This window comes from Sinocyclocheilus anshuiensis, unplaced genomic scaffold (genome assembly GCF_001515605.1).
Source record: "Sinocyclocheilus anshuiensis isolate Anshui unplaced genomic scaffold, SAMN03320099.WGS_v1.1 scaffold176, whole genome shotgun sequence".
In the NCBI taxonomy this organism is placed as follows: Eukaryota; Metazoa; Chordata; class Actinopteri; order Cypriniformes; family Cyprinidae; genus Sinocyclocheilus; species Sinocyclocheilus anshuiensis.
The window spans coordinates 470604-480507 of NW_015555723.1; the positions used below are offsets into that span (position 1 = coordinate 470604).

At 36.6% G+C, this 9904-nt stretch overlaps 2 protein-coding genes across 4 annotated transcripts in view; one reads left to right on the forward strand and one right to left on the reverse strand.

Annotated features, from left to right (window-relative positions):
- The window catches only part of pmpca (peptidase, mitochondrial processing subunit alpha), a 6639-nt gene extending 1402 nt beyond the window's left edge, over positions 1-5237 (forward strand). The window contains exons 6-13 of the mRNA XM_016465794.1: positions 692-792; positions 872-1135; positions 2235-2327; positions 2431-2549; positions 2635-2725; positions 2801-2863; positions 4398-4542; positions 4869-5237. Coding sequence (XP_016321280.1) covers positions 692-792; positions 872-1135; positions 2235-2327; positions 2431-2549; positions 2635-2725; positions 2801-2863; positions 4398-4542; positions 4869-5038 — 1046 coding nt within the window. The 3' untranslated portion in view covers positions 5039-5237. The remainder of the gene's footprint in view (positions 1-691; positions 793-871; positions 1136-2234; positions 2328-2430; positions 2550-2634; positions 2726-2800; positions 2864-4397; positions 4543-4868) is intronic.
- Positions 5238-5929: 692 nt separating this feature from the next.
- Positions 5930-9904, reverse strand: part of LOC107672555 (72 kDa inositol polyphosphate 5-phosphatase-like) — a 10879-nt gene continuing 6904 nt past the window's right edge. For all 3 annotated transcript variants that reach the window (XM_016465793.1, XM_016465792.1, XM_016465791.1), the window contains exons 6-11: positions 9034-9153; positions 8541-8648; positions 8281-8442; positions 8043-8158; positions 7827-7963; positions 5930-7092 (exon numbers count right to left, since the gene is read on the reverse strand). In XM_016465793.1, the coding sequence (XP_016321279.1) occupies positions 6957-7092; positions 7827-7963; positions 8043-8158; positions 8281-8442; positions 8541-8648; positions 9034-9153 (779 nt within the window). In that variant the 3' untranslated portion in view covers positions 5930-6956. The remainder of the gene's footprint in view (positions 7093-7826; positions 7964-8042; positions 8159-8280; positions 8443-8540; positions 8649-9033; positions 9154-9904) is intronic.

The window sequence follows — 9904 nt, forward strand, 5'->3', positions numbered from 1 at the left end:
TATATATATATATATATATATATACATATATACATATATACATATATACATATATACACATATATATACATATATGATGCTTAAGAAATGTTTGTTATCATCAGTGTTAAAAGCAGTTTTGCTGCTGTATAATATATTTGTGGAAACCATGATACGCTACTATTCAAAAGTTTGGGGTAAGTGAGAGAGAAAAAAAAGTTGAAGTTAATACTTCAGCAAGGACTCATTAAAATGATCAAAAGTGAGAGTAAAGACTTATAATGTTACAAAAGATTTCTATTTCAAATAAATGCTGTTCTTTTTACTCAACGTTCTATTCATCAAAGAATGCTGAAAAAATGTATCAGTTTTCATAAAAAATATTAAGCAGCACAAGTGTTTTCAACATAATAATAAGTAACCATTGATGACCATGATAAATGACCATGATAATAATAAGAACCATTATTATTAACGGAGTACCAACAATAACTGAGCAGCAAATCATATTAGAATGATTTCTGAAGGATCATGTGACACTGAAGACTGGAGTAATGGCTGCTGAAAATTCAGCTTTGACATAACAGGAATAAATTACATTTTAATTAAATATTTTTAATCAAATGCAGCCTTGGTTAGCATAAGAGTCTTCAAAAAACTTTACAAAATGATTATATTTTTGACTGGTATTGTATGTAACTTATGTCTTCAGATGAGGAGATTGAGATGACCAGAATGGCTGTTCGGTTTGAGTTGGAGGATCTGAACATGAGACCTGACCCAGAGCCTTTACTAACAGAAATGATTCATGCTGTGAGTATGATTTTATACTTTACTGTAGGTTATTGAAATGAGCTTCTAAGTCTTATTTGATGGTCTCTTCAATATTTAGGCCGCATACAGGGGCAACACTGTGGGCCTGCCTCGCTTCTGCCCTCCTGAAAATGTTGAGAAGATCGACAGGAAGCTGCTTCATAAGTACCTACAGAGCTATTACTGTCCGCAGCGCATGGTGCTGGCTGGGGTTGGGATTGAACACGAGCAGCTTGTTCAGTGTGCCAGGAAGTATCTCCTAAATGTTAAACCAGTATGGGGTGCGAGCACACCTGCCAACGTCGACAAGTCTGTAGCACAATACACGGGTGGCATTGTTAAGGTGAGCGAATTTATAAGACCAGCAAACATCATTTGTAGGGCTGGGTTTTGACACAAATTTCACGATTCGATTCTCATCCACAAGCTTTCGATTCGATTACCGATTCGATTCAATATCGATTATTTTGGATAGATATCAGCTACAGTACGTGCCAAATTTTCTCAAGGAAAATAAATCTATCAACTAAAGCTGTAAAATATACATGAGAGTCAGTTGGTACTACATTACTATAATATTAAAAGGTTCAAATCGACTGATTTGTAGGCTAATATACAACTGCTAAAATTACACTTAATGAAGTTTTTAAAATAATAGTTACAATTGCATAATAATACTTCTACTTCTTTTTGAAAAATAAACATTTAAAGGGTGGCTGTCATAAAAACTTGATGGATTTATTCAAACATAAATTAAGCATTGATGAACAGTAAAAATTATAATGAATATGTTATATGGTGCATATATTTAGCAAAATGCCACTCTACAGTTTATTTTTCTATCTGATTAATGAGTTTATGGTCACCACATATGTTTTTCTGAGGTAAATGTGACATTACGTGACACATTGTTTACAAGCCGTTATATTGGCGTCTTTGCGTGGCTGAAACACTGATTGAGCGATTACATGAGACAGGATATGGCTTGTAAAGTTGTACTCTTTCTTTTAACTTACCTTCGGATGTTTATTTTGTGCTGAAACTGGTATTAATGTGGAGGAGATGATCAGTTCACGTCTGTTGATCGAGGCGCTAAAGCAATCTGTCACTCCACATTAAACAGCGCCAAAACAGTATTTATTGTTTGAATACCGCAATACAATGGACAGAGTTTGGAATCTGAGACTTTGTTTCATATTAAAAGTACCAAAGCAAAATGCTTATTGCGATTTATTGGATGGGAAGTGCCCTTCAACATTCCGTCCATTAATTGAAAACAGGCTAGACTAATCGATTCTTTTAAGAGGATTTAAGAATCGGTATCGTTCTGTAAAATGAGAATCGATTAAAATCGAGATATCGATATTTCTTACCAAGCCCTAATCATTTGGTATTTTAAAGATTCCTAAATGACTTCAGCTAAGCTGCTTGTCTCATGTCAGATGGTGAAGGACATGTCAGATGTGAGTTTGGGTCCGACACCCATCCCTGAACTAACGCACATCATGATTGGGCTGGAGAGCTGCTCCTTTTTGGTTTGTTACACATATCAGTCAGTCAAATGAGTTCAATTTCACACTTGCTGAAAATGGTTATGTGCTGACGCAAGTCTTTTTTTTTTTTTTCTGTGATGTATAGGAGGATGACTTCATCCCCTTTGCGGTCCTCAATATGATGATGGGAGGTGGAGGATCCTTCTCTGCCGGAGGGCCCGGAAAAGGCATGTTCACCCGTCTCTACCTTAATGTGCTCAACAGGTGTGGCATCATCTCTTCATGCTCCGAAATGCCACTGTAATTAATGTAGTGAACAGTTTTCAGCAATTTGTTGTCGTTTGTACAGGCATCACTGGATGTACAATGCTACTTCGTACCACCACAGCTATGAAGATAGTGGTCTGCTGTGTATCCATGCAAGTGCAGACCCTAGACAGGTACTGTAGTTAGGTTTATGTTGTATATATGACTACCATGCACTGCATTATTTTAAACCATTTATTTATTTTTAGGTGCGAGAAATGGTGGAGATCATAACAAGGGAGTTTATTCAGATGACTGGGACAGCAGGAGAAGTAAGACCTTCCTTTTGTCCTTCCTTTTGTTATTGACCCTCGTCACATTTCTGGGGTTATCAGAAGTGAAGTTGTCATATAGTTGGGTCAACTTCTATAGTGATGAATGGAAACTACAACATGCATTTTTTGAGTTCCCATTTGCTCCAAAAGCAAAACATACAAAAAGGGTTTCTGCAGATCTTAAAAAGTCTTAATTCGCCCTTCCACAAATTAAGGCCTTAAAAAGGTTTTAAATCTGAGGGAAAAGTATGAAATTTATAAAGTCATGGCATTAAATGTTGCATGCATATCTTCCTCTTTTTGCCTTGTTTCCAATCTAAACGTCTTTAAATCAAGTTACAGTTACTTGACATAAATTTACCATGCAAGAAATTGAGCAAAATAAAGCCTGGCTCACACTACAGGATTTTTAGCCCGATTTAGCCCCGATTTCCCCCTCCCAAGAATCGGAGCAAAAATATTGTCAAGCCCCTCGATCGGTCCCGATGTTCGGCGCGGATTATCTGGTAATGTGAGGCGTTCACAGATCGAATCTTGCACCTCCCGATCTGCTCGCACACAAATCAGGGCCGCCCCGATCATATCAAACATGTTTGATATTTAGGATTGAAATCGGGATGATGACGGCTATATGATTACGTCAGTACTTTCACAATACGCTTGCGGATTCTTGCGGTGAGATTCTTGCTCACGCATTACATGGACCGCGTAACATTATGTGCTCTCAACATTTGTCATTAAGATCACGCTGTAGAAACCGCTTAAAATTAAGTATAAAGAAGAGAAGAAAGCTGCCCTAGGCAGCTGCCTACACAGGATCCGCCACTGCCAGATGCAGTTAGAAATTTACTAAAAACAAGCCATAATCTTAATAATATCTTGTAGTGTGTGATGCGCCATGATGTTCAAATCTTGTAGTGTGTGCATGTTTAAGATTTGAGAGAAGATAATCTGCAAAGATTCTCCTTATGTGTGTGCTGCAACCAGATTTCATAATCGGTTAGGATTTTAAAACTCCTGTAGTGTGAGCCCGGCTTAAGTTTATGCTTAAAACAAGAACAAACGGGGCATGAAATCCTGTTGAATTTGGCTGATATTTATTTATTTATTTATTTTAAACAAATTCATTTAATTTAGATATTTGCACTAGAAAACAAGACTGAAATACTGAGCAAGAACCTCACTTTTTTGCAAGATGTGATCATAAGGAAAGGTACAAATTATTTCTATATTCGAGTGGTTGTGAGCAGAGCTATTCAAGCCTTCATAAAACCTGCAGAAACCCTGTGAAATCCACCATAGGATTTCCATGACTTTCCAATAGAAGAAAACGATATCAAGAGCTTGATTAGTGTTCAGAACACAGATAGATGTCAAATTTTAATGTGTATTACATTTTTAAAAATTACAAATGTTCTAGATTTACAATGTTAATAACTGATCACCAGTCATCGCAGTCTGTGAAAAGGTTGCGTTTGTTACTCATAGTGAATTTGTTGCGTTAATAACCTGAAATCTCTCACTTGTGCAGATGGAGCTAGAGAGAGCCAAGACACAACTAAAATCCATGCTCATGATGAACCTGGAGTCACGACCGGTCATCTTTGAAGATGTAGGTCGACAAGTGCTTGCAACAGGCAAGAGGAAGCTGCCACATGAGCTGTGTGAGCTCATCAGTAAGTATTGATGCAACTGCAGAGTATAAAGCCTATATGAAAGCATAATTTAGCATGTAAATGTATGTTTTTAACATTCACAAAATACTTAATACACAACCGTTTAAAAATTTGAGCAAATCAGCATATTAGAATGATTTCTAAATGTTCATGTGACACTGAAGACTGGAGTGTAATGACTGTACATATTTAACTTAATAATTGGATTACTTGTCTTGAATATGTTATATCAGTATCATGCCATTCACTAGACCTTTCTTGGAGACGTCTGTTTGCTAAAAATATCATTAACAGACTCTTTTTCGCTCCACTTTTCTTTGTTTTAGGTAACGTTACAGCCAGTGACATCAAGAGAGTTACAATGAAAATGCTGCGTAGTAAGCCTGCGGTAGCAGCGCTGGGAGATCTATCAGAGCTGCCCTCGTACGAGGACATTCAGGCCGCTCTCTCTAGTAAAGACGGACGTCTGCCTCGCATATACCGCCTGTTCCGATAGGGGACAGACAGCTGGCACCATCTAGGGGCAAATATGAGGACTGTCCCAACAAATACTATTCTTGACTGGAATTTAAGTGCAATGCTTAGAAGGACTGTGGTTGCATTTCATCTATAAAGTGTTTAAAACGTGACTTTAAAGCGATAGTTCACCCAAAAAGTCTGTCATTATTTACTCACCCTCATGTCATTTCAAAACTAGGACTTTCTACTGTGGAACATAACATGTCATGACATGAGGGTGCGTACATGACCATTTTCATATTTGGGTGGAGATTTCTTTTAAATTTTAAATGCTGGGGTGATGACTGACTTTAGTTTTACACACCAATGCATTATTTTGCATGATTTTGTTGAACTCACCATGCGTTTAACATAAATGAATGTGCTAATTTCACATTTCTATCTTAATTGGCTCAATTAGTGCACTTTTCTATGCCATTTGTTCACATTTCTGCATTGTCGTTCATAGGCTGTGCTTTTCTGTGTAAAACTGGCCAAACCTTGATATAAAAAACCCCCCCTTGATTATATCTGAACAGAATGACACATACTGTCTTATCTACCACTTAGCCTAGCAGTGAAAACATAGTGTGTATATGATAAACCCCTTTTCTCTTGCTAAATCACTGTTAACATGAACCTCCGATCACTAATGAATAATTGTTTTTTCATATGTCTGTTTAGCTGTTTGTGTTGGATTACCCTACAAGAATATATTTATTCCCTTGTACATCATCAGTACAAGTTTACTGTTATATTTTTCCATTGCTATTAAGATGACAATGGTTGAATCTGTCATGAGCAAAAACTTTCATGTTCCCTTAAAAAAAAAATAAAAGTTTGATCCTTTGTATTATTTTTTTTCATGTACAATTTGAATATTGAGAAACCGGTTCCTTGGTTTATGTTTGAATCCCAAAACATATTTGGTTCAAATTGTGTAACTGAAACAATCTCATAAGAAATAACACTTCAAGTATGAGTTTTTATATTACTTTACATAGTAAACAAACATTTATAACAGGCTATTGTTTGGTTTTAAACAGCAGAATGTATTTGAAGTCACTGAGGCAGTCATGAGAGAGATCGCAGGCACTTTCAGTACAAATAGAACTGAAATTCATGATGTGAATGCATGACTTACTATTACACCACAGTCACTGAGATCCATGCGCAAGCAATACCAATACTATGGTCGTTCCTGCTCCCATATATCACACTTGACATCAAGTAAGCTGAATTAAATTGGATATGTTAAGGCAGTAAACTCAAGTATAGTCTGTGCCTCCTCACTTAAGATTCTGCACACAATTTAACCCAAGGTCAGCCTCTACATGATCCCACATTGACCTACCAATGACAATCCATAAATAAAAACAGCTGCTAACACAAATTCTACCTCATTATGCTGGTAATGATGCTACAGTACAGTTCCCTTTTATAAAGGAGTACAACTGTTAGCACATTAAGTAAAACTTCAAAAATGAGACTCAGGAGCCAATAAAATGAGCAGGATCAGCTACCTGGTACTGGTATGTGTTTACAGTACCAGTTAATGGTTTAACAAGGCCATGAAACACTATCATTTGAAACCATACACAGAACAGACCATTTTGGCTTGCAAGTTAAATACCAGAATATGAAATAATACAAAAAATGAATTAGGAATAACGGATGTACAGTACAGTTAACTTCACTTACTCTGGTCAGTAAAATGTATATTTATATAATATTTTATAGTTCCAATACTAGCTGCTAAATGTCCAGCAGAAGTATTTTAGTCCCTGGACTGTGCACTTGCCATCTGTAGTACTGAGTTATCCTTTGCTCCCGAAAGTCCAGCTTTCCAAGTCACTACCTTGGTGTCTGAAAGGATCCGTTTTAGCACCCTACGGCTCTCGCACGCTGGTCCCTGATCAGGATATGCTGCAAACCGTGCTGTTATTCTGGTTTTTCATGGCTGCCTCTCTCTTTTTCAGCTCCCTGGTGATTCTCCTTCGGATTCCTTCTAGATACAGGCTCCTGTCAAACTGGCCAGCACCCAAAGGAATGCTGGGGAGGATAATACACTGATTTAGTGGTTTATCAAACCTACTTCAAAACTAGGGATGTCAATTTTCGATCATTTCCATGATCGATCGTCGTTTAAATTAACGATCAATTAATCGATTAATCGTTAACCTTCATGCTGCAAAATGCGTCTATGCAGCCCGGCATGACAGGATGCGCAAAAGTTACTTTTTTATTTAAAAAAAACAACAACCCCGCTTTCTCACCCGATTTAAAGGGGATTTAGTCTGAATAAAATGCTAGTAGCAGGATTGTAAAATTAATAGATGTGATTATGATCATTTGATAAAATGAAGAGAGCTCGTTTGAGATCATTTTACTTTGTTGACTGTTTCCTATCCCGACACGGAGACCGCTGAACGCGCCTCTTTAAATGGTTTCGTGGTGGTCGTTGTTGTATTTTAAAACACAATTGCAATGTTTTCAACTGACATTATGGCAGCCCAAAATTAAACGACTTAATCGACCATCGATAGCTTTAATCGATTGCATCTCTTATCGACAATTAATCGATCATCGATTAATCGTTGACATCCCTATTCAAAACAGTACATTATATTTCGTAAATTGATGAAAAGCTTGATGTTTGGAACAGCATGAGGGTGAGTAAATGTTGACAGAATTTTAATTTGATAGTCTTCACCTACTTTGCTAGATGACTACTAAATTAGTAGAAACAAGTACAAGTGTTAAAATCATTGTAAACAGATGCTTACTTATCTCTGCCTGGACGAAGTTTGACCTGAAACATGCCAATGACAGGCTGGTGATCTGATGTCTTAATGGACGAGCAAGATGTATACTTGACCACTTTAATGTCATCTGCTTGTCTGTTTCGATACAGAATCCGATCCTGTCAACAAATGAGGAAAAATCAACAACTGTACTAAAGCGTATATAGTGATGTACATGCAATTAGCAAAAAAGCTTACTGTATATGAGGGTGTTCTCTGCTTTGTGGTGGTGTCATAGACGTCACAACCAATGTCAAACTTGTACGTAGGAGGAAACTGAATAGCTGCTTCCTGAAACCCTTGAAAAATGGAACCTACAAATGCACAAACAGATTCTTCCGGTTAAAAGTACAAAGAATGAATGAATATTTTTTTCTTGAAAGGAGCATAAATACTGTATAAGTTACACAGGACTGTAATTCTGCATCTAACTTGCCTTCTTTCAACTCTTTCAACAGCTGGTCATGTTGTAATAGTGGGCTCATATCTGCGCCCACACCCTGATTCAGAATGGCCTCCACCTCTCCTCTGGCTTTATTCAGCCGGAAGTTAAAATCTCCAAACCAGAAGACTTCATCATACCGGGTTGTGACATCAGCTGAGAATAAACAAAGAATAAATAAAGAAATTTGCTCATTAACAAGAAAATACATGCACAATGAAATCTCTAAATATGACAAACGCAGAAACACTCACATGTTGTGGAGCGGTAAGGGTTGGTATCAGGAAGGTTTCTAGGAAGTGCCAAAGCTTCTATGATTTTGTCGTAATCTAAGATCCTCTCATATACTTTAGAATCTCCAGCTGAAACAAATACAAAGATTGTTGGGTTGGGTTTATTTATAGTTGGGCATAAATGGAATGCCATAGTCATTATAAACATTTATTTAAATGGCTTTTATACAACTGGGTTGTTTGCCCATGGATTGCTTAAAGGGGTCATATGATGCTTTTTTAAAGATCATTATTTTGTGTATTTGGTGTAACAGAATATAACGAGCCGTTTTAGGGGGGTGTGGCAGAGTCTTAACTTTTGATAAAGAATATCTCTTTGGTTTTGAGACTTTAGTCTTTGCAACTTCAGGGATCTTATCTATTCACGAACAGCTTGTAACACTCCAAAGAGAAAGGAAAACTTGAAATCGCATCATATGACCCCTTTAAGATTTTCATGAAATATTCCACTTACAGGTGAAATGGGACGTAATAAAGAGGAAGGATGTCCCAAAGAAAGTGAAGCCGATACCCACAGCTCCTTTAGTCTTAATCTGAGAAATAATTCTGGTTGTGACTGTAGCATGTTCCACCTCTGTAGCAGCAGAAATAGACCACTTTATATGATATTATATTATTCAAAAGTTTGGGGTCTGTAGGATTTTTTTAAAAGAAATGAATACTTATATTCAGCAAGGTAAATGAAAGAAATCAAACATTCATCAAAAGTGACAGTTAAGACTATATATTGTCACAAAATATCTATTTCAAATAAATGCTGTTCCTTTGAACTGCTAATATCATTGATAATTCAACACTGACAACACTAAAGTTTCTTGAGCAGCAAATCAGCATAATAGAATGATTTCTGAAGGATCATGTGACAGTAAAGACTGGAGTAATGCAGAGCTCCAAACAAAAAAATAGAGTAAGGAGCCATTGGCTCCTATAAGAAAAAATTTTAGGCGCCAAATTACTTTTTTAGGTGCCACAGAATAAACGTGTTTTATTTATTTTATTATTATTTTTTAACATTTAAATCATACTTTCAAGTGATTATGTCTCATCTTTTCTTGAATTTATCAGCATTTTAATCGATCTTGTAGATGACCTGGGAACTAAGGTTAACTTAAAGTGGGAATTAAACGTCTTTTCCAACTTGAAATATATAGTCACAAAGAATTGTTCATGACACAGAATCTGTACCAATGTCATGGACCATAAGCATCACTTGACCACTGAGTGTAGTTTGGGCTCCTCCTCGGTGCATCCTATAAGTGTTGTCATATGTCTTTCACACATTCAGTCTGTTTTTCTTCATTAGTAAAATGCAATTTTGTATAGGA